General features: G+C 39.8%; 1 protein-coding gene across 2 annotated transcripts in view; it reads right to left on the bottom strand.

Moving 5' to 3' along the window:
• The window catches only part of ryk (receptor like tyrosine kinase), a 54661-nt gene that overhangs the window by 14048 nt on the left and 15012 nt on the right, over positions 1 to 25601 (bottom strand). The window contains exons 2-12 of one of the 2 annotated variants that reach the window (XM_082525226.1): positions 20544 to 20665; positions 20350 to 20449; positions 20102 to 20233; positions 17915 to 17974; positions 17156 to 17294; positions 16192 to 16292; positions 12978 to 13061; positions 7662 to 7787; positions 3641 to 3727; positions 1791 to 1860; positions 303 to 435 (exon numbers count right to left, since the gene is read on the bottom strand). In XM_082525226.1, coding sequence (XP_082381352.1) covers positions 303 to 435; positions 1791 to 1860; positions 3641 to 3727; positions 7662 to 7787; positions 12978 to 13061; positions 16192 to 16292; positions 17156 to 17294; positions 17915 to 17974; positions 20102 to 20233; positions 20350 to 20449; positions 20544 to 20665 — 1154 coding nt within the window. Of the gene's footprint in view, positions 1 to 302; positions 436 to 1790; positions 1861 to 3640; positions 3728 to 7661; positions 7788 to 12977; positions 13062 to 16191; positions 16293 to 17155; positions 17298 to 17914; positions 17975 to 20101; positions 20234 to 20349; positions 20450 to 20543; positions 20666 to 25601 lie in introns of both variants that reach the window. The other variant, XM_082525225.1, reaches the window with a different exon arrangement.

Below are 25601 nucleotides of genomic sequence, written 5' to 3' on the forward strand. Positions count from 1 at the left end.
ATATCTCTATATAGACAGATGTATCTCTGTATCTCTGTATCTATCTATACATATACACACACACACGCGCGCACAGCTTGATCATAGCTGAAAACCAAGCACTCATCACCAGACATGACCTTCCAGAAGAAATTTGGTTTGAGACAAAAGTTGCTTGAGTAGTACGGAGCAGGTGGTTGGAACCGTCAAAACAAGACAGATGTGCCCGAAGAGATCCAGGCATGGCCGAGAACATGACTTTTAATGGTGGGGGGTTTAATATTGCTTTTGATTATAGTTTGTCTGCTGAGCTGAAGCCTCACCTGTGGGTTGTTAGCCTCAGCTAACTTGCACTGCCGCAGGAACTGCTTCAGATTACCCCAAGCCATGAAAGGCAGCAGCACCATGGGCTTCTCTCCATCCTCTGTGCACACGTGGCTTATGGGAAGCAGATTTCTTAAAAGAAAAGAGAAAGCAACCAACTGAGGAAACAGGACCTGAGTGTACCAGATCATCATTTCTGCTCATGTACACGTCTACTGCACATTAAAGGAAGAGTAAAGGACATTATCATGCAAAACACCAAAGAGGAACTGTCAGCAAATATGACAGAGCTGATGTCATGCAGAGGAAAGAGGAAGGCGTGGGACATCGTGACGACAATCTTTTCCACACAAGTACACTGCTGTAAGGCTGCTGTAAATTTCGGGTAAAATCTGCCGAAGAAATGCTGCTTTGCACCCGTTTTGCTAATTTCCTGTTCCGTGTATTTATTCTTAGCTACTTTTATATAATATTTCGTATATGAATTCAAAAATAATCCTTGTTCGTCTTCACTGGGCCTTGCTGCAGTCCTTAGTCTATGCTTTTCCTGAAAGAAAAAGACTGTTTAGGGATCTAACCCATCTTGTTAAACAAACCTTCTTCTGATTGGCCGCTTCTCTTAAGCAAAACCTTTGGTCGTTGGGGCTTCTGTATCCTTAACATCATCACATAAACGGTTTGTGCCTTCACTGATGTCATAAAGATCAGTGGGGAAAAACTGGAATCGAGTGTTTAGCTTTTGGCTTTTATATGAAAAAGGTCAAGTTTGAGCTGAACATCCACTACTGGAAGAAGATATATTGGAAGAACAATTTTATTTTAGAATTTTTTTAAATTCTCATGAAGTCTTAAGACAAAACACAAAGCTAACAACAAATTGATTTCACAAACGGCCATTCCCTAAAAACAATCCATGATGACTTTTGGGCCATAAAACTGTGTCAAGAATATAAAAATCACATATATCAGACACTCAGATACCCTGTTTGCCAATCTTCCACCATTTTATCAGTATGTACAAGAAAACAAAAAAGAAAAGGTCTCCTTTAAAATAAATTCAGAGCCTTTCAGACAATATTTTATTACAAATGTCACAAAGACTGACTTCGATTCACACTCCTTATTAAGGTATCAGCCCTGTTTGCAAACATGTGGTGTTCTTTCATCAATGTTTAAAGTGACTCTTAAGAGACGACCACAGAAGCAAGGCTGGCATGCTATGCTCAAGCGTCAACAAGACATCCAACCGGTGACGTAAGACATGAACCATGCTGGTGTTGTAAGCTTGCATTTCTAAAGAAACTGTAATTAAAAAACTGATGAAAAACTCTAAAGGGACGGTAACTGTATGACAGCAGCTATGATTCCTTATATGATGCCGAGCAATAGATTCTTTTTTCTTTTTTCCCCTCGTGTGCATCAACAGGATGCCTGAATATTTAATATTCTCTAAAGGCCCAGCTATGTGTATATGTGGCAAGATTTACCTGTGATGAAGGCCACGAAGTTTGCAACTTTCAGTCAACATCATCGTCACCTGCACCTCAGAAGCATGATCTGAAAATTTTTATTGGACACAAAAAAACAAACATTTAAATTAAAAACAACAAACTTGGAGCAATGAGCGTCTGTTGGTGCCATGTGGCGTTTGATTTTTATCATTTCATTGCAGTTTCTCTGCCAGCAGTCATTTGTAGTGGGAAACTTCAGGGGAAAACTAACTTGAGCCAGTTTTTAATCTGCGCTTGCAGCTTTGCCATCGTCTGGAACTTATGGAAAGCAGTATTGTTCCCCTCCCAAAAGGCGAATGAGGAGGAAGTAAAGAGTTTAACAAAGCCAAAACTGGCATGAAGACATTGTTCGCCGAGTGGTATCCACCCCTCACTGAGTAAACATGAGAGAATAGAGAGGTCAAAAGGCAACTGGCAGAGAAAGCAGACACATGCTGCTAACAAAGAACCTGACAGTCCTGCATACGGGAGCTGCTTCGCTGGCATGCAACCCGCAGCGTGAGTAAGACTTATTATTCATTTACTGTCAAATTCGTGTGTCTGTTTATTGGATTGAAACCCATATAGGGTCATCGGATGAAGCTAGCAGTGAAGTACCTACTGTTTCTGAGAGACAGTGTTTGGGTAACAATCATCGGTGCTCATCCGCAGGGCATAAAAAACAACTCCAAACCGCAACCTGACGTATTGGTTATGTTTCAGTTCGCCGATGTTTGTCATCCCACCCACATCTTCAGTGTTACAGTCATGTTTCAGTTCAGTGATGGAATCGCAGCACTCACTCATGCCACAAATCCACTGTTATACAACACTGTGCGAAAATCTACAGCCACTTTTTATTTGTATTTTGCTTCCAAGGAGAGGAACCTTGTTGAAATTATTAAGGTGGTCTTGAGCAATAGCTCTCCAAATTTTCTGAAGGTCTTTAAAAAAAAGTTTTTCTTTGGACATTGGTTCATTTTTCACTCACTTTCACTCCTCAATGACTGAAGCATAAAATACGCACTTAAATCAATGGACCAACCACTGTTGTGTTTCTATATAACAGTTAAAGTAGCAAAGAACCGCCTGTACATTTCATTGTATGGCAGAGGACTGGCAATGAATTTAACCGGACCACATAAAAGCCAAATGACCTGGCCTCCGAACTCCCCAGATCCTGATTGGATCAAGCATCCGTGAAATGTCCCACAGCCGACTGTTTGTAGGAAAGAGATGTTTGGTAGCCATCATGTAGAACAGTAACCATCATTATTTTCCCCCATTTTAAAGCCTAATCAACTTTCATTCTAGGCCGGTCGAGGACTTAATAAGGATAAAACTTAAATTAAATCACAATTCACATAAAATTAAATCCTGGTACTAAACTATGCATCTCTGCTCCTTCAATCTGATTCTCATCTCCCAGTGTGACCCATGGAATTAAATACACTTTCCAGTATTAAAAAGGTGGTTTTAATGTTTTAGTTGAAGGTAGCAGGACTCGCAGTGTGAGAATGTCACTTCTTTTATCAATAGAAAATAAAAATGTAAAAACAAATGATCAGATTATATTATTGCAGTGGTATATATTCTAATGATATTACTCTGATGTACTGTCTGGGGGGTAGAAAAGAAATATTTCCACTGATCTGCTGCGTGTCCACACAGATTTGGAGACTACAGTGCATCTGAGCGTGCTCCCCCTCAGTAACCTCATTCCTCTGAATAACCCTGAACATACTGGGTAAAGTTACTTATTGACAAGATGACAGGGATAAACCAGAGTGGTCAGTATTTTCATTTCTTTTACAATATGTTTACTTAAGCTGGAACAGGGAGCATACCTTTCACGGTCTTCACAAAGACCTGCTTCTCCTTACTGGGGTCCTTTTCATCCAGCAGCACGCCGTGGAAGATGCGGCCAAAAGTGCCTGTCAAAGACAAAACACAGGTTTTTAATCAGAGGAAAGGGGTAAAAGAAAGAAAGCCAGGGGCGACTGTTTCAAAGATTGAAATGTCACCTCACTCAGAGGCTACCATGCCTGGCTGATTAGTGAACAGAGGCAGACACGCTTCTGCTTAAAATGCCTTGTTGCTAAATGGGATGAGGCAGTTTTGGCTGCTTTTCACTAAGGCGATACAAAGCAACAGCAATTCAGTCTAGCTCAGAGGAGCTTTCATCACTCAGACCAACTGAGAAAAGCTTACGATGTGGAAAGGCCAAGTGAGCGTGTTCATCATCTCCTTTGTCTAAACTGTCACCCTGTAGCGCCAGGACTTTTCTGAGCTAAAATGGCATTTAAGCACATAAACCATCAACATAAACGTAGAAAAAAAACTGAGCCTCAGGGCCAACTATGCCTTGTGTTTCAACAGGAAAGTAGTCGAAGCTTAACAACAGGGTTAGTGTCTCTCTCCCGCCTTCTTCGTCAAGCCTGTCGGGACCTGCTGGCTCCCAAAAAACACAACTGCACTCCAAGTTCACCCCTCTGAGACGTGACCTTCTGTGTCTTTGTTGTTTAAATTCAAATCTTATTATGAATACATTTTATATCATTTTGTTTGCACATCAGCCGAATACCAGCAGTTAGAAAGTGTTTCCCTGCTGGAGAAAACTGATAATACAGAACAGAGCAGAGCTCTAAACCTTGTAAAGTTTTTTTGCTTTACTTTGTGTCAATATTTCCATTACTTTTGCAAAGTCATCATGTCACCACAGAGGGAAATGGGTATTATAACACTAACAGCTGCACATTTCATTTGCCTGACTTCTGGCTTGCTGTGGCGCGTCTTATGGGAATAGTGCGATCGGCCACTACTTCCATATGAAGGCAACGTGCTACACGTGTGCTGTACTTGCTGAGCGCAGAGGGAACACAGAGTGTGAATTTTGACATGTTGGCTGTAGTCGCACTTCCTGTACCACAGCATGACTGTGCCTGGCTTTAGGACTTCATAGCAGGAACTGCACTGCTTGTGAGCGAAAAATGTTGCAATCCTACACACGTTAATGTGACAGAACATTTCCCAGATATTAAACTGGTAGCTGTGCAAAGCATGCACAACACCACTTGCTGGGAATTCTGTGCTGATGTTTGATTGCATCTTGTGACGGAGGCCAATGTACAACTATTACCCATCATTGATAAAATCATGAGCACCCTTCTGCACCACTTACTGGATCCCCCCCCCCCTTTTTTTTTTAGCAAATGTCTACTTTTATACATCTGAGGGGTTAATCTTTCCTAAAGATGAGATCATCACAACAAATCCACTCCAGCTTCAGTAAGATCAATGCCAAATTAGAGGTAACACTCTTGACAAATGTCTGTAAACATCTGGGATCAATATAATCCCAGTTTGTTTTTACAATTACGTTATTACTGCAAGTTTACATACATGAGTCAACTTCAGGCCCACAATCTAATACTAGAGTGCATGAATAGTTTATAAAAGACAGCAAGTAATCTCCATCTCCATCTCTCTTTCCACTAGTTCCTGTTCTCTGAAGAAACTCCAAAACCTCTCAAAGGTTCTCCTCTCCAGTCCTAACAGTTTGTTACTTTATGAGCTCTTTGGAAAACCATATTATTTGTTATTTGTTACTAGGAGAAACATTTTTCAATCTTTGTAAAATATTTCATTATTTCTTTTAGACACGAGGCTTTTTATTGTGAGCACAACCTCTTTAAAGTAAAACTAGTGTATCAGAGAAAGAGTGGTGCTTCTGTTACATTGTAAACAGAAGCAGAGACTAAACCACTGAAGGCTGTCAAGCAGCATTTAAAAACACAACACCCACATTTTCTTCTCCATTGTGTTGTATGCACCCTTGGGTAAATGTTACATCATTCACTCTAAGCCCCGGTGTGGGCCAATATCCAGAAAACGAATCACAGTTTTGTCAGTACCTTTACTCCATGACAAAGCTGAATAGTCTCCAAAGCGAGGAGCACAGATCGAGCCAAACCAAAGCCCTGACATTTAGCTTTGATGAGGCCAAAGAGAAAAAGACTGAGAAAATTCAGTGTCTAAGGCTCTCTGTTAGAAAATCATATGCCTGAGCAGGAATGAACTTTTACTATTTTGACGTTCTTGGCAACTTTTTATTGATACTGATCTGATGAGGCATGCTTGTACTCCACAACAGGAAAAATAAACCACATTCATGAAGCCTATTGTCAGTATTATGCTCACAATACGCTACAAATAAACATGGGATTTCTCAATAACATTTGTATAATTTTGATGGTTAATTTAAACATCTTTTTACATTCTTTTATGACTTCTATGCCTGTGATTTGAGACTGCAAGGTAGAGTTACAGTATGCAGCAAAACAGCAGGTGTGACCCTGCATGACCTTCCTCACCTGTGCAAGGTTAGGACTTTAAAGAAGGCCAAACCCATCCTGGGTGACCCTTTACATTCCTCATCAAAGGAGTTTAAGTTGCCGCTGACAGACTCACAAACTCGTTTGTCCCAACTCAGTCCACTATGTTTTTAATTTTGCTTTCTTTAATAAAGACATCCTTCAATTATATCACTGAACTTTCAATTTTGCCACAAATTATATTTATATACAAATTGTGTATTTTACCATATCGTCAGTGCCCATGGACTCCCATGTTTAAAGATCTCACTTTACAGGAGAAATAAACAAGCTGATGAGTGCTGACCTTACGCAAGTGGCCAACGTCATTGCCAGTATTCACTCTTGTACACGGTGTGCCTACAGTACCAAAACACTAACTGAAGTTGATCCACTCTCCTCCAGCTGGCAGTCGCTGCAGGCTGCCTCAACATGTTACATAGTTACACTTCTGTGGAGGTGTAAGTCGGGTTAGGGCGTAAGATACGGTGTAGGGTTTCCGAAGTGTTACAGTGCTGATTTAAATCCCACACTGAGGGCATGGTTTCACAACACAGGCAGCTGTAGCCAATTAGTGTCTGCTAGTCCTCAAAGTCAGTTTGCTAAATAATTATTAGTGTGAGGTGTGACTATCTGTGTCTGTGAAACATGCGTTTTGGCTTCTGTTTATTTAAACGTTTCTAAGTCATTATTTTATTCGTGTTTAGAGAAATCTACTTATAAATATTTAAAACAATAACAAGTGTTAATATCACCTTTCAGACTCAGCTGAGCAGCAGGAAATACACAGATGGGTAGTTAAAATTCATCCGAGTCCATTTTTGTAACAAGCTTCCTGACTATTCCCGATAGTGGCAGGAATATTCGTAACTACTGTTGCTACAATCCCATTGGTTTCTAAAGGTGTGCTGATGTATCCTGGCAGGCTTCAACCACACAAAACCTTTTCAAACAACTTAACTGCCAACAGCAGAAACTATTTCTAAGGCCTTTAGAACCAGACATATTTCAACTAGAAATGTTCAAATACTAAAAGTGAAAGCATGGGTTTTTTTGCAGAAACATTATTTCTTAAAATTAAGGAGTAATTCCAATTACAAATAAAAGCCTAATTATTGTTTCTACTAGCACTTCTCCCTTTAGGTTATGCTAGCACCATGTAATTTGTAATTTAAGCTTAAATCTCAACTCAGTCTGTTAAAGCAATCTCATTTAATTTTTTTTTTTTTAACATTTAGTCTTTTCCTTTTTCTCTCTGTTCATGTTCTTTATATAGAAAACCCCGAACATGTAAAAAACGTGCATGCTGAAAAGTTAAATGAACAAATGATGCTGAACGAAGCATAACAAGATTATTCATGACTGCAGGACTGAAGCTCAGTTTCATTTCATGCGTATATAGACTGGATCGCGCAAATCACTCGAGTCTCCCTGGAAATGTCACTAAAAGGCAAAACACCGGGGCATAGGCCTAAAATACTGGGAAGGGAAATACCTTCATGTAAGACGTCTCGTAGTGTAACTCGGTCCCTTGAGATTGCAATATCTTTAACTTTAGCTTTGGCCTCCATCAGAGTCACACTCCTCAGGTCATTCTTCTCTATGCGCAGAGATGGGTAACCTGTAAAGACACACAAAAAATAAATAAATTAACACATTTCATTAATTCATGAAACCTGCTGTGTATGCATTATGTGCTGCTGGGACAGTTCAGTTTGTCTTCTCCAACAACCTTTTAAGGCCATGGATGTGACAAGTTAATGCAAAGTTTGTTTGTTTGTTTTTAGGTCAGGAGCAAAACTCATTTAAATAGGCTGTAAACACATTCCTAATTAGATCTGAAATTTTTGTTATTATTGTTTTAATCTGTAAAGAAATATTAGTACATTCTGAAAATCAGTGTTGAACAGTCTGAGATGTCCTAATAAATGTCTAATGTCAACCTTGTGTCTTAGTTTTTCCCAGATTTGTTGGGTTTTTCAGTGAGTTTATTGCTTCAAAATAAAAAAAAAACCCCAAAGACAAACAAAAATCCCCAAAAAACCTTAAAATGTGACATTTTTGAATCCAAACATCAACCATTAATTAAACAATCTGTCTAGGCATCTGCTTTGCACCAATACCTAAATTGCACTGATATACCCAGACTAGCAGTGTATTTTATTTAACAAACAAACAGTTAATTTACTGTAACTTGCATCCTTTGTGGGGCCTACTGGAGGGCCAGTTTTGGCCCCTGGGCCACATATTTGACACCTGTGGTCTTAATTTCATTTGCAGAAGCATCGAAGTACCAAAGGATGAATAACAGCTTGAGTACGATGACTTCATTGTAATTTCTCGTTGATCAAAGTACACAATCACCAAAATAATTTGATGCTACAACATGATGTATGCAGGTCCTTCTGCTGGTTTTACAGTCCTCTCCTCACGCAACAGCCTGTGTCCTGGTATCCCTTCCACTCTTGTCACACTGTGATGCGAGATGCAGCAAGCTCTCTTATCTGCATATATATGTTTGGCATCCTGGAGGCATCCTTTTTTTCCATTGCTTCTGTGAAATCAGACCAGAGGGGGGAGCAGTTTGTGCCCACTATGTGCTAAAACCATTCCTTTCTTGTTTTTTTTGAGGGTCGTCTTGCAATGGGTTCTCCCGTTTCCACTTCGATTTGCACAAAAGCAGGTGAAATGGATTCACAATGGTAAAATAAGACAAAACTGCAATACATATTTTCTATAGAAACAAAGTAAAATTTGGTTTATAAGAAGTAAGAGATGATCTTTGTTTAAACATATTTAAAAAAACCAACCCCCCCCCCTGAAAATCATAATTAATGACAGAACATTTCTGCCGCAGATGAAACAACATCCACACTGAAAGACACAGCAATCCTGTCATAAATAATTCCACTTTGTCATTTTACTCACTTTTTATCTATGTTGCTTGAGGGTTAAAAGGCACACATAATCCAAATCTAAACAAACCTCTTACCAAATGACTGACACATTTTTTAAACCTGGATTAGCACACAAAAACAACCTGGGAGCTTCTGCTTCGGATCACAAATGTCATATTTCTTCTAAAATATGTAGACTCAAAGAAAAGAAATGACAGCAATTCCAGGAAAAAGCCACACATGTACAGTACCCTGCACATGTTGCATCACAGCGACTTCATGCAAAGTCCTGTGTTACAGCACATCTATTACATAAGCTCCCCATGTACTCGCTGTTATTAACTGCTGGTCTTCAGAGGCGAGAGGTGAAGTTATAAAGTTCCTTATAGATTATGCACACACATAAACAAACACAACAGTTAACAAATGCTAGCTAAAGAAGCAGTTAGAAACTAAAGAGCTCTTCCTGTAGAAAGAAAAAGATCTGAACCAGAGTCAACAAGAATCAATGACCCCTGATCTAAACTCGCCATGTGTATATAAAGCACATGTGTCAACAGAATCAGTTTCTTCCATTCCAGCCTCTCCACCACTACGGGCAAGACCAAAGATGCTGGCATAGGATGTCAGGACTGTAAACCTGCACAACGCTGGAATGCGCTACCAGACCGTCAGCCAAAAGCTTGGTGAGAAGGTGATAACTGTAGGGTGTGATTATTTAAAAATGGAGGAAAATATAAAACGATCATCAAGCACCCTCGGTCTGGAGCCCCATGCAAGATCTCGTCTCATGGAGTCAGGATGATCATGTCCACAGAATACATTTCTGTGGTCCTGACTCCCTTGATATCCTTAACACCCTCCTCCTGTGTAGGTTTTAGGCTGATTCACCACCAAAACTACACAGGAGGAGCCCGGTGGAGGAAGTGAAAACAGGATCTTAAATGTCAAAACATTTAGAAATATGCCATAAACACCTCTTCTTAAAGCTCTACTGTCACAGTGTGGCAAAAACTATCATGGTGCAGAGCGATGATGCCCCCTACAGGTCAAACTATGAGCAGTGGTTATCTCAACAATGTAAATGAGAACAGACGTGGTTGGGACTGCACACAATCAATCCTAGTACTCTGAGCCCGACTTCTCAGGCAATTTTTTAATTTTATTGTGCTTTACTTAAAATTCGTATTATGTTTATGTGTTTTATTTAGACTTAAGGAGTTTCACTGATCCATTTCATTTTGGTTCTTGTTTCAGTTCAAGAAAACCCAATACTAGATCAAAGTATCCCACAGTGTCCTTAAGGAAAGGAGTCCAAATTTGCCAAAACCCTGTTCTTTTTTTGTTAGTTTTTTTACAATGCAAATTTAAAAAAAATGCTGGAAAATGGAAATAAAAACTTACAAATCTCACAGACCCATACTTTACAAACTGAGAAAATGTACCATTTCAAGGGAAAAACGTCAATTCGAATTTGTTGCAGGTCTTAAAAAAGTTTGGACAGGGCCATGTTTATGACTTAACAACAGTCTGTAAATGTCTGGGTGCTGAGGAGAGCAGCTGCCAGACTTTTGGGAGAGGAATGTCCTTCCATTCTTAGAGGATTCTGGCTGCTCAGCAGTCCTGGATCTGCTTTGATCTTCAATGCTCCAAATGTTTTCAGCTGGTGAAAGAGCTGGACTACAGACAGCCAGTGCGGCACCCAGACTGCAGTATGCGGTTCAGCATCATTTTTGCTGAATTGTGCATTTCTGCATCATGTTTATATGATGACTTCTTTGCAGATCACAGGAATCCAATATTCATTGTCAGCCTTGTTCCTTTGCACAAAGACATTTCTCTGTATTCTCTGAATCTTTCCACGACATTATGCACTGAATATAATGAAGAAATATTCACAGCCTTCTCAATTTCATATTGAGGTATATTATTCCAAAGTCAAAATTTGTAGTTGCAGGTTTTTGCAGATTGGTGAAACTCTGCCTCTCTAAGGCTACGTTCACACTGCAGGTCTTAATGCTCAATTCCAATTTTTTGATCAAATCCAATTTTTTTTTGTCTGGTTGTTCACACTACAAATAAAATGTGACAGCAAACATACTCTAGAGTGAACGGTTCATAGCCCTCAAAGCGGCCCACATGCGCAAAAGAAGACGTCACACACAACGCGCTCTGTTTACGGAAGTAAAAATGGCGGCTACAGAGCTGGTAGGTGTTGTTGCAGCAGTCGTAATCGACAGAATTTTGACAATTTAATTAGCGAAAGAAGGACAATGAGAAAAAAGAGAGCTCGTCCTTTAACAATGGCCGCCATGCTTTCTCGTTTGTCTTCTCCAGCGCTGATAACTGGCATCTGTCTTGTGACAGTGACGTAAAAGACGGATTTAATGCGACATGACCATTCAAACAGCAGTCGCTTTCTAAAACATCAGATATGTTTCGGATTCAGTACCACAAAGTAACCTAGGTCGGATTTGAAAATATCGGATTTGTGCTGTTCAAACTGTCCTACCATGATCAGATATGGGTCGCATAGGGTCAAAAAAGTTGGATTTGATGCGCTTTGGCCTGCAGTGTGAACGTAGCCTAAGATGCTCTGTTTAGACCCAGTTATGTTACTGACCTGTTAGGCAGCGAAATGTTTCACCAGCTGTTTTTTTGTTTTTAGTACCACTTACTTCTCCAGCCTTCCATTTCCTCCCTCCCGACTTTTTTTAAAGGTGTGTTACTGCGATCAAATCTAAACTGAGCTAATATTTGTCATGACCTAGTAAAATGTCTCAGTTTAAACATTTAATATGATTTCTATGTTCTATTGCGAGCAAAATGTGGATTTTATTAGATTTGTAAATAAAAAGAAAATGTAACAATTTGCATCCAAGTTTTTTCAGAAACATGGTTGGATTTTAAAGAAGATAATTTTAGAAAAAAAGGGTGAGAGGAGGAGAAGACTCTTTTTACATATTCACTGATTATGATTTCTTTAAACTGGGAGTCAAAACTCAAATAAATTCAATTATTATACAAAATTATAAAACAAAGAAAGTCAACCTCACAGCCTAAAACCCATCTACCAGAGGATCTACAGGATTCTTCCTTGAATAAAACACTAAATGATTATGATATTGATTATTGAGTCAAAACTATTGTAAATAATGATTTTATATGGTGACAAAGAATGCCACTAAAAAGCAGGTGGTATGTACAGCTTAAGATTTTGACCTGTACATGCAGCCAAGACAAATAGAAAATTTGAAATGAAAGAAAAAAACAAACAAAAAACAGGGAGGTGATTTCATCCTGCTGCTCACAATATCCTAACTATAATACACAGTAGGTCAGGGGTGCTCACACTTTTTCCGCATGTGAGCTACTTATAAAATGACCAAGTCAAAATGATCTACCCACTACAAAAATCCAAAACATATACTTATTTATAAATATATTGAGGATTCTTTATATCTACAATGTATATACATGCATAACCGCAATATCCAATATTTCACAACACAATTAACTATGTAAATTTTTTGTCATTACCTGAGTTTACTCTGATGACTTGCACTGAATTGAATCAGCCAGGGATGCATAGTCCGGACAGTAGCTGCTGACGGCCAGGTTTAAGAGAAAAAACCGAGAGCTAAAAATTGGAGTTAACTCGCTGACTAGCTTGTCAGTTTTACTACACTTCGCGCCGCTGTTTGCGCATGCGCAGCGACCTAAGCGTCAGAAAAAATCTGCTGTCATCTGACTGGCTTCCCTGTATCAATCAAGTGACGGGATGGATGATAGGCTGGCATCTATTTTTTTTAATGCCATGCGATCTACCAATATTACCTTTGCGATCGACTGGTCGATCGCGATCGACGTATTGAGCACCCCTGCAGTAGGTAATTAACTTCCCAGAAACTTACTTTTGGTTTCATGAGGGGGAGCACCAGGGTTTTGGAAGGAGGAGGCAGCAAGCTGGAGTATGGGTGCAGAACCAGGGTGGTTGTCTGAAGACAAGACGAGAAGGGCAGGGAGGGAGTGGCGGGTGGGAGAAGGTGAGAGAGAAGAGGTTTAATGGAGAAAGCACACAAAATCACAACATGACCTGAATGAATGAGTGGATGTGTAACTCTCGCTGTAACCTTTCAGCTCAAAACATCCATCAAACCAGGCATGCTCACTAGGTGAGGACGCTCATCCACCAGGGGCGGAGTTAAACAGGGAGGGGAGGGAGTTCAGTTGAGATAATCACATTTAGCAACAAAGGTTTAAGACACACAAGGAGAAGAGGCAGTGGGGTTGAGATGAGGGTTGAATCCACAAGAGGGCAGCGATGGACCATTTACTGACAAAAAATAGACCTGTGTACAGCTGTGGTACTCAAACGCACACCTCTCCCACCAAACTGAAACAGGCACATCATCATTTCATGAGGTCTTCCTCCCTGCACCAACATATCGTGCTATGTGTAATATCTGATGACGACCTGTAGACTTCTTTGTACTTAATGCATCTTAGGAACATTATTTTAAATCTGAAAACTACTCATGTCATCATTTTATCTGAATGAGATAAGAAGAAATGTGAGTTGATTAGGGCTCTGCGATATGACCAAAATCTCATATCCCGATATAAGACATCTATCGTCCCGATAACGATATAAATCACAAAAATTGTATATTTTCTGTAAATTCTGTGAATCTCGGGCAGCTCGACTTGCGTGAAGTGTTTCCAGCTGGGCGTCGTGTACCTGGAGTCGAGTGTTTTAACCGATGCATGAAACGATACATTTTTAGACATAAGTTGTAACGGACGCCGTTTTCTTTGTGAGTATTTATTACACGGCGTGCTGCGGGGAAAAACCTGTTCTAACGTTTGAGTCTAAGGTTTATTTTTCAGCACCAGACGGCTCTTTTTTTTTTGCTTCTGATCAATAAACACTCTCATTACTCTTTCACGTGATTCAGTTTATTTTGAAAAGTCTCAAAAGGATCTTGAGCTTTATTGTGAAAGGTTTATGTGGAAAATAAACAAGCGGACACGCGATGGTTTTACCGTCGTTGTTGCCAACAACAGATAAAAACAGGCGCTTGTCCATCCGTAGTGTGGTTATTAGAGATGGACCGATCCGATATTACGTATCGGTATCGGTCCGATACTGACCTAAATTACTGGATCGGATATCGGCGAAAAATAAAAAAATGTAATCCGATCCATTAAATATCACGAAAGCACCTCACAAAACTTGCAATACGCCGTAACTCACCTCAGAACGTTAGCACGTCGGAGCAGTATGCATCACGTGATAGAGCGGCTGTGGCATGCGGGACCTGTCGGTGCTCTGGATAGCATTTGGAGCTTCGCTAGCAACCCGGCATTTCATCTCCGACAAAGTTATCCCCGAGAGAAGTAAAGCAAGTGTGTAAGTCCATCTCTGAATGTTTGTAAAGCATTCCTGCGTTAAGCTTAACAAACGATATATGGAGCGACTGCCTCTTCTTGCTGCTACTTCAATCATGAAACTGCTTAACGATCAGCTGATCGGCTTTTCTGTCGTGAGTCCGTCTCTCTAGTTTGCTTTTGGCCCACTTTGCACCAGAAAGAGGAAACCAGCGGCTGAACAACAGCAGCACGTTTAAGCTTGATCAGCTGTTGTTAGAATGTATTTAATATTACTTTCTACTCGAGGATCTTTTTCTACGTAGCTGACGGCTGGTAACTGTGCAGGGGCGGATCTAGCAAAGTTTAGCCAGGGGGGCCGATAGGGCATTAACAGGGAAAAGGGGGCACAAAGACATACTTTTCTTTCTTATTCTCATTTAAAATGTCAAGCTTTTAATAAATAATTATCTGACACCCAAAGTTTTAATTTGATGCAAAATGAATAGAAGTCCATTACTGTATATAGTAACTATTAAGTCTAATATATATACCCTAGTAAGCTATAGTACTTTTTCCTTTGGGAAGGTACCATCTGTGCAGTCTGCAATTTTGTTGAAGAAAGATGTTGAATCTATTTAATATTTCTTGAAAAATAATTGATTTCTGTGCATTTTTTTCTCACTGCATCAAATTAAGGTTGATTACGTCGATTAAGCATCATGAGGTGGAGCGTGAGGGGTGGTTCCCCATTTTTTATTTATTTATTTTTGTTGTTGCTGGGAGTTGGAACCCTATTAGTTAGGTTGCTTAATATTTATGCTAAGTACTCTTTAAAATACCAGAATAGGGAGGATGGTGTAGGTTTAAGTTTATTAGATTGATCAGTATTGCTGAACTATGAAACATTTTTTTTGCATACAGGTATAACAGAATAGCTTTAGTGTAGTTGTTGTTTTAAACTTGAGTATGAACTTATACAAAATGCAGCAAGATATTTAAAAAACAGTTTTGTTGATTAAAAAACACTATATCGGATTCATATCGGTATCGGCAGATATCCAAATTTATGATATCGGTATCGGACATAAAAAAGTGGTATCGTGTCATCTCTAGTGGTTATATTAAATATAAGAGAAAGAGAGAACTTTAATTAATATAGCCACTACAGTGACCATCAAAACGATGAAAAAATATTGCCGCAAACAGTTTATTTTGTGACACCACGAAACAAACGATAGCATAAAATGAAACGATAGACGTTTTTATATCGTCATCCGATATATATCGTTATATCGAACAGCCCTAGCGTTGATTCTAGCAAAGGAGAAAAACAGAAGTTTCAAAACACTAGATGCTTGGCCTGCTCTTCCCACGTCTGCGTTTACAATGTGCCAACCACTAAAACAGGCCCGTTTTTCTCCTCTTACTGCTGTCTGACACGAAGCACATGGTGAGGACATTTACACATTATTCCCACAGTAACAGGTCACAAGGAGAGGAGCAACAACAACAAGAAAGAAGATAGCATTACTGCAGGAACTGTTTGCTTCATTACAATCATATGATACCAGTTAAACTGAGTCATTCACAGCCAATTACTGCATTTTGAGAAGCATCCAAGTTGGAGATACCTGAGCAAGAGAAGAAAATGTGTGGAAAACTGAATCACTTGTTTTTTTTATGAAACTTGAACAGATGTTTCATCTTGTGATTCACAAGTCGGAAGGGTGTGGTGTAGGGGAGGTAAAATCTTACTGGTAACAGGGGCGGCGTTGTTTGGAGTGTCAGCCCTCAGGTACTGCGTGGTCTGGGTGGACGGCTGAGAAAGGCCCTGTGAGCTTCCACTGTCACTCACACTGAAAGACACAGAGTCGTATATTATACGTTTAAAAAGAAAAAAAAAAGAAAAAAAAGTCCTTGATAAACATCCTCCCTAAAGCACAGGATAGTCATTTTCTTTCAGTCAGTCAGGTCATAGTTTTAATTGACAGTCACATGGCTCAAGGTGCTTTATAGCGTAAGACTATTTGGTGACATTGAGAAAGAAAAACTCCCTTTTAACAGAAAGACACCTGCAGCAGAACCAGGATCAGGAAGGGGCAGCCATCTGCTGTGGCTAATGAGGGTGAGGAGGAGGAAGACAGGACAAAAGACACATTATGGGAGAGTTAATAATAAATACTAATAATTACTACTGATTAAATTCAGTAGTGGTGTATAAACACACAGAGAGTGAGGAGAAGATGTTCAGTGCATTATGTGAAACATCCACACAAGCCTATTGTAGTATAACTCAGTAAAGTAGAAAGTAGAGAAGGTGTCCGTCTCCTGAATCCAAACTGGGAGCTGATTCCACAGAAGAGGCCCCTGAAAACCTGCAGTCTGTTTAGGTTAAATGCTCTATTGGGACAATATGGTACTATGAGGTCTTTAAGATATGACGTGGCCCTTTTATTAAAGATTTTGTTTGGGAGGAGAATGATTTTAAATTCAGAATTGAATTTAAAAATGTCTAAAATGATAAGTGTGTTAGCTTTTTAAAATTTCTGACTGTCCCGATGGCAAACCTTTCTGAATGTGCTGATCTAATTTTACATTGATAACCTGTGCAAGCTTCATCTGAAGTGGAGATTACAGGAAGAAGTGCTGCTCTTAAGACGTCACTCTTACATCAGGGTGTAAGATTTCTTTGGAAGCAGAACAAGCAAAAGAACCGTACCTGTCCTCCATCTCCACTCTCTTCATGCTGTGCAGGTGCAGGATGGCCAGAATGATGGCCACGAGGAAGATGACAATGCAGCAGACACTCACGCTTATATAGAACACCTGGGTGGAGGTGGTGGGAGCGGTAACACCATCTACTGATGACACAAAAATGACACAAATTAAGAATCAGACAAACAAGCCGCTCTAAAAAAGACAAAGGAAAAGGGGTGAGATTACAGCATAAATTCCATAATCGCATGATGCAAAAATATGATATGATGGCCACAGTATAAAAAAAAAAGAAAAAAGGCATACATGGAAAAGAAAGTATGAGAGCACCTCGGGCTCCACTCAAGAGTTAATGGAGACCTGGAAAAGCAGTGACTGTGCCCGGGGTCCAGCATCTGAGAGCTGTTCTCATCACCTCTCTAAAAGCCTCCGAGGGCCCCGGGCTCCTCGGGCCTACCCAAGCAGAAGGGAGACGACCCACTAATGGTGCTTTGCTTCAAGGAGGCTCACACAAGTCTGAATAGATGAGAACAACCACTCCAACTCTGAGGGGTGGGTGGGAGCTGACAGTGGTCTTCAATAGCACAATGAATCCTTCTCTTTAGCCCTCAATTCATTTTCTTTTTTCCTAACGAAGACAGACTACTGAAGACTCCTATACAGCTGACGACATAGTGATTTAACATCTGTCTCACTAGGCTGATGCCACCTGTGAACAATACACGCAGCAGGAAGAGGGGGACAAGGTGGAAAGTTTACTTACAGTCAGGCCGAGGGAGAGAGTTATTGTTGAGAGGAATGGGGATCTTTTCAGAATCGATTCCTGTTTGGGGAGGGGGAAAGGGAGAGAAATACATAAACTTCATTTAACATCAAATTATCAAAATATATTCAAATGATGCTAACTTCTAGCTCGGACTCAGCTTTATTAACATAGGCTTGGTGTAACCTCTTATTTCAGCCTTTCTTTATAAACCCATGCTCCTGATGATTATTTATTCATTTTAAGGCTGGTATGAGCACTTTAGCAAAGTGTTTTTTGCTTTTCTCCATATTTCTTCTGGTGATTTAAACCAACTTTTCTTCTCACTGGTTCACCTGTATACACTATCACGCCTGTAAACACTTTTTCCCCTAAAAACAAAAAACAAGTTCCATCCACAACCAACAGACTATGATGTGAATGTGATGCAGTGATGCATAACAGCTGAGCGTTACAAGTAATTTATCCATACAACATGACAGCAACACAGAAAATGTGGTTTAAATTAAAAAAAATTAAAGAGCATGTCTCTACTACACGACGGGGATTTTCTTTTTCCTAAATCTTTGGTGCAATTTATTATAAAGCCCAAAAGCAGCTCATTTATCTCAACTTTAAACAAAAAGCTCTGCTTCAAACAGAAGAACGCAAAACAAACTCTTCACTCTGTTAGTTTGGTCTTGTTTAGAGGGTGATGATGAAACCCTTGAAAAGTTGAGCAGTTAACTTATTTTGACAACAAGTTGCGATCATAAATCAGCAAACACGGACAAACATTTTCAGCCCTCTCCTGTGTCACTGCAGGCAGCGACAGGGAGGAATGACTGCAACTCAGGCACACAAAGAATCTGTTCATGCTACCAATTCGACTCCTGCTTAAAATAAGACGGGAATAAATTTGTTTCCATGGGGGCATATGGCAAGAAGCCTCTGGGCCACATGTAATTATCTTCAGGCAGTTTGAAAATAGCAGCAAACAAGGAACACAAGAACCGGCACATCTACCTACTGTTACTTTAACGTTTGGTTTATAATGTAGGGGAACCAGCAATATGACAGATTTTTATTTATTTATTTAATGAAATTAGAAAGGTGACATTTATTGATATGACCTTTAAAGGGTTAATGGCCGCCTGGTAAACTGCCTTTAAATACATAAGGTAACATGAAGAGAGATCTAGGACCCTGGTGCATCTGTAGTCTTTCTTAATCTAAATCAATGCTGCTCGAGTGTGTCTGCCCTGCTGTTATGTTTTTATGTCTCTTTCTTATTAATTTTTTTTTTTTTTTTTTATCCCCCTGCATTTACACAATCCGGTAAGGAAAGAGTGTTTTTAAACTGCTGTGAGCTGTCTTTCTAATTTATGGTTCCTGTCTGATGGCCTTAGAAGGGATATGCATATTTCACCATTGCCCCTAGAGGCCAGAAGGTGTTGTGGTCACTTCACTGGTTGTGTTTCACACGGGCTGTGATGTTACCACAGACCAGTCAGTGTCTACAGTCCATTTTGACATCTGAATGAATATTTGTAAAGCTTGTGAGGTAACCTGCAACCAACCGTGTCAGGTTACAAAAAAGAAAAATCGTGATGTGCGTGACTAGCTGAAATGACACCGAAAGCATACCAAGTACTACTGTTTACAGGCTGACAATGGAGAGAATAAAAGAGGATTAATTGCTTTGCTGGGTTTTTTAAAGCTCCTGAAGAAGGTGCAGCCTGATACGCGATGGTTCAATTTTTATCATCTATAGCGCACAGAAACAGAAGTCATTTGTTACATGTTACCTTGAGTGGCCCTGGATGTTTTTAATAACATTTGACTGGTCATAGTTCTTCCAGTCCCCCCCGAGCAGTTCTCCAGTTACCCCATTTTATTTTATTTTAATCAGATTTAAAATTTTAATTTACAATTTTGCTTTCCAATGTTACTGAAAATTGTCAGATGCCATCAGATTTCACTACAAAGCTCTTACTGTGTTTTGAGCTTCATAATTAATAAAGCTAAAAATGTCTTTTCATACTATTAAGATTTTCCTTGTTACGAGCCCTCTAAGTACATGGGACGGCTCAAAACTTTGCACCCATTTGTGATCCAACTTATTTTCATAAGGAGCTTTTCACATTAAATTTTCAGAGCTGAGAGAGTTTTTAAACCTCACATTTGTGTACATGAACAGATTCTTACTCTTATAGCACATTTTCCTCCTCTTGAAGTTGAGCACTGTGTAGTTGTTGGCATGGATGGTCAGATTCAGCTGCATTGTTAAAAATGCCTCTTCATCTACTTTGCCCGAACATAAGATGTCCACTCTGAAGACTGCGGAGGAAACACGCACACAAAAACATAAATATTACACACACATAAAAACTCCATCATAGCTTCAGGATTTTCAGAACTTTTCTTTAAAAATTAAAGGTGAATATTTGACAGACCAGAGGGAACACGGGGCACTTCCCCCTGAAGGGAGATGTTGCACCATGGCGGGTTCAGGGCTACAGGGTTCTCCACGCTGAATGAAAGCCGGTAGTCAACCTTTAAACGAGGAACGGAGAAGAAATGTTAATATTTCCCTCACATGAGTGATCAGATGACCTGTGTGCCGAGAACATGCTCGGCTCGGTCTCACCTTTGTCTTGGAGTACCATGTGAAGTAGAGGCTGTTGGTCTCAGTGGGCACAGACATGTTGAAGGAAAGCGCGTAATGGTTCACCACATCGTGTCGCACGTAGTACAGCTCTGCGTCGAGGCCTGTGTGAGAAGAAAGAACAGATTTTACTTCGGTGAGAACCTCATCCAGTGCAGGAGATGATTGAGCCCTTAAACTCTGTGGACTGACATCACTTAACAAACCTCTATTCTGAAGAAATTATTGAGATCACGGGACATAAAAGACCTTTTATAACACATTTCCTCATTCAGAGCAAGTCTCGTATACGGTTAAATATCCAGTCACACTGCTAGCCGCACTAGCAGGCTTCTCCTCAGTAAAGAGAGATGGACTAAACATTGCAACATCATTGCGCTTAGGGCTGGGCCATATTATACCGTTCACGGTAATACCGGTATAATGTTAGGCAACGATAGGAAAATGAAATATCGCGATAGAATGGGAGTAAAACGCGCGTGCGCAGTGCCTTTGTTTTCATACGCACATGGCCGATTGTTGAGTGAAACAGATGAACCAGAATTGGTTTGTAAAAATGGTGCAACTTCAGTGATGTGGAACTGGTTTGGTGTTTGTCCGTCAGATACACAACAAAGCACATTTTTTTGCAGAACATGCAAGCGGCCGTTGTTATTGTCGTATTTGTCGGACTAAGATGCTCTTAAATCTGGGAGTAATCTGGGTCCTAAACTCTGTATGCTTCAGGTCAAACAACACTGCAGCATCACTTAGAGTTAAAAACTGTCTAAATTCTTTCATCTTTAATAAAACGATCAGCATTGCTGCTTTACCAGGTGTAACTATAAAGTTTAACTTCCAGGCATCCATGAAAACAAAAGTTATTACATTTAACGGAGTTAGAAGTTAGCAGGAAGCTAGCGGAAGTTAGCTCGCTAGTCTCGCTAGTTACCTAAGCATGATATTGCATGTTCTGACTGAGAGATTTCTGAAAAATAAAATCAAACGTACAGCTCTGCTATCACTTCTAACATAAATGAAGACAGGAAACTAAACAGCAGTGACGTTTGTAGGGTTACTGAAGTTGGGCTAGCTGGTATATAATGATGTGCTAGGTGATCGCTAGCGACACAGCTATGTTAGCATAACATAAACAGTGAAGCTGGAGGATGAACGCTAACTTTTTTCCACTTATAAAAGTTAAGGGGAAGGTTCCTCATGGTTAGAGACAAATGCAATCGCATGGCAGGATGCTGTAAACGGACCAAACTTCAGTCAGGAGAACAACTGAGATAATCCATCCACAATACCAGGTTAGTCATTAATATACTGCAACAACATGGGAATAGAGCAGCTGCCAGAGAATTCAACATTAATGAATCAATGGTACAGAAGTGGAGGAAGCAAGAAGAATGAGTTTAATAAAGTTTGATTTATCTGACTGCTTTGTTTCGCTTAATGTGCCTTATAATCCCGTGCACCTTATGGTCCGAAACATACGTACTGCACACTGCAGTTTAATGTTGCAAAGCACCTCTTTTTAACTTCAGTGGATATTATACATGGTTATGCTCAGGATATGTCAGCCCATTTGTACTGGAAATGCCTTTTGGTTAAACTTTCAGCAAGGAATTTGCATTTGCACTGTTACATTTTTATAAAGCTTTAATGTACATAAAAACCAGCTTCTTGTTTAAGTGAAAATAAATGGAAGGTTGTCTTTTTGCGCTAGTAATGTTGTGGAGTTGTATTTTGTCTCGCATCCATTATATCGTCAGTTATATCGTTATCGCAAATTTTCAAATATATATCGTGATAAATATTTTTGGCCATATCGCCCTGCTCTAATTGCGCTGTTAGCACTTAATAACACTTAATGGTCATGTGAAAAAGTTCAAAAGGTTTAAGTCAGACAGCGTCCAAAAATATCAGCATAATTTCCAATCTAGGAAACTAAACCCGACACTCACAATCTGTGCAACCATTCACAGAAAGCTCAGCAGGCTGGTACTCTGTGCTGTTTCTTCCCCTTTTATTTTAACGAATTCAAGCCTTTAAAGAAGCTTTTTTTCTTTTTCTTTTTTTACTCCATCAAAAAGTGTAATGTATGCTGGTGAAATCCCCCAACCAGTGCCCAAGGCAGTGCTATCACTCCTTGAAAGAGTCTGTCTGGCAGAGAAGGGTCTATCAGTCTGTGAATATCTAGTTTAAAGAGAAGTGAAGAATGCACCCAGGCTCCCACAGTACCCCTGGGTGTCTCAGAGCACCCGTCATAGGGCGTTCTTACACCGGCTCAATTAAAAACAGAGGCGACGAGGGTTACGTAAAGTTTCTAACGAGTCCAAAGAACAAGACAGCTGCTCTCTCTTTTTCTGTTGATCACATTTTTAGCATGTGAAAAGGTAAAATTCAGAAACTAAGCCTTTGGATGATTAAATCAAAAAAAAAGGGGGATTTGACTTGCATGGAAAGAAAAGGGGTGTGCTGAAAGGCAGACTAGGGAATGTTCACAGTAAATGTTTTTGTCTCGACTAGCTTGTAATTTTAAATTTTCATAACTTCAAAGTAAAATGCATGCATAACTTCCTTAAATTAAAGTTGTGTTTTAAAAAAAAGAACTGATTCTGAGGGGACATGCTGAAACTTTGATCTGATTGATCATATCAGGACCCAAGTTTGCACCTGGATCGGCACCAGCTCACAATCAGAAATCAGTTTTCTGCTTTTCCAGCAGCTTCAGAACTGCATGCTGATTCGAGCACACAGCCCAAACAGGAACAGCGGTGGGAAGAAACAAAGCAGAAATACTCGATTACTGTAGAATTTTCAGGTATCTGTACTTGAGTTTTTTCGTCTGACAACTTTTTACTTTTACACACTACATTTTTTTTTTTTTTGATTTCTGTACTTTCTACTTCTTACAAGCTTAAAACAGGCTTGTTACTTTTGGTTTGTCGGAACTGAAGGGAGTTATTTCATCACTGCAGGCCACCAACATCAAGCAGACTTGAGCCTAAACAGTAACACATGAAAGGCACTCCTTTTTGTGTATTAATCACCAGGAAATGTCGACTAAAACGAGATCAAACGGGTACAAGCGTGTGTCATACTCAGAGGTTAGAGTGGGCCAGTGTTGTTTTTTGACACAACACCGGAACGACTGCAGGTGTCCATAAGTTGCTATCTCAGTACTTCAGCATGTAGCTAGCCCTAGAGAAGACTAGCAAGCATAAAGGGACTGATTTTTTTTTTTAGGGCAAACAGGTTAGTTTGCTGTACTGTGATGGATTTAAACTAAAGAACATTGTGTGCACAGTGTCCGTGGTTTCATGGTCAGAGTTAGGTACATTAAGAATAGCAGAGCTGAATCTGAAATTTAGCTGGTGATGCTGAGATTCATTCACTGAAATCCACTCTTGTAAGAACCTTGTACCATCTAGAAAAAGACCCCCAGCATAAACATACTGTCAGTGTAGAGGATGGAAATCAGCCAGGACAACTCATGAAACATCTGCTCACATCTGGTTGAATTCAATTCTGTACACCCACAAAGAGCAGCAGGTCACCTTACCACAGCCTGTAAACTAAGAAAATCTACTGCAGCTCTCAACAGAAATTATTGTAAGTTGTGATTCTTTTCCCACTCTGAGCCACTACAGGTGATTTTAGGGTCCCCCCCACCACCACCACACCTGTTTAGAGGCAAAGACAACCTCTACAATGTAGGCAAGAGAAAATAGAGCTATTTTTTATTTTCCTTTTTTTCCCCTCTGCTCATGTTCTACTTACCTGATTCAAGCTTAGTACCTTTATTAGAACTGAATATCAGACTAACATAAAGTTTGTATTCCTATCTACTAATATAATTTCTTTATTACATTAATGTGGGACAAGGTTTAGTTAGCTTTGCATAAAAATAGGTGGTAGAGATGTTCTTTGAGGAACTACTTTTGTACTTTTTCACCTTTACTTGAGTAAAGAAGTTCAACTTTTACTGGAGTATTTTTAAACACTAGTAACTGTACTTCTACTTGAGTACAGAATGTCTGTACTTTTGGCACCTCTCAACAGGAATAATTACCTTACTCGTGCTCAACTTTGTGTGCCCCCCTTGTCTCAACATGAGGCCACACACATCTCTTATACCAATTAAATTATGCAGCCAGGCATAAAGGCTCCAAGAAGACGAGAGTGGCTCAAGTTTCTCACAGCACTTTCTACCCAAAATGCCAGAATTTCAAAACAGGAATCGGAGGCGGTGGCAGCAGCAGCAGCAGCCTGTAAGTGTACACAGACTGAGGATGGGGAATAAGTGGTTCCTGAGGTGGAGGAAGTTGAACCATGCACTGCACTTTAATCCCTGACTTAAATACTCAGCTCTCTGGAATGAAAAACAGTATTACCAGGAGATGTGTGTGTAAAAAGGACTCCTTTTTGATTAGTGGTGTGCCTTGCACATCAAACAACTAGAGATGCCACCAGCTCTGATGCTAACTCAGACTTCTCCAGCATGACACTTGAGAGAGTGTTGTTGGCATTTCCCGCACAATTTTTCTGTTTCACTGCAGCATTTAAGCAGTTTGTCGTCAGCATTTCACCACCGATGCCACATATCTTGTCCCATCCATAAAGAAACCCACAGTTATCAGGCCAAGCACTTGAGCAATATAAAACTAGAATTATTTTTTGCAGCCTTACATTAATTTTTGCATAATCATATGACTAGGATGCACAATTAATGCAGCGCCCCGGTCAATAAACTTAACAGTGCTCCTAACAGCAGATGATTTAATACAGTGGGTGTTTTGTCTGTTCGTATGGAAGTATCTGAAGAATTCATTAAAAAAAATTCATGCATGAAATTACTACCAATATACTGGCACAGCGGCAAAGTAAACGACACGAAAGCAGTGCATGACCCAACTTGCAGAGATCCGTGAGGTAACCAGTGTCTAAGTAACAAAGAAACAAGTACAAACATATTATTATGAAGTATTATTGTATGGAAATTCTTTTAAAGTTCAGATCCCTTAAATCATGTCTCGGTAATTCAACCATTAC

The sequence above is a fragment of the Aulonocara stuartgranti genome (genome assembly GCF_965226115.1).
Source record: "Aulonocara stuartgranti genome assembly, chromosome: 23".
In the NCBI taxonomy this organism is placed as follows: Eukaryota; Metazoa; Chordata; class Actinopteri; order Cichliformes; family Cichlidae; genus Aulonocara; species Aulonocara stuartgranti.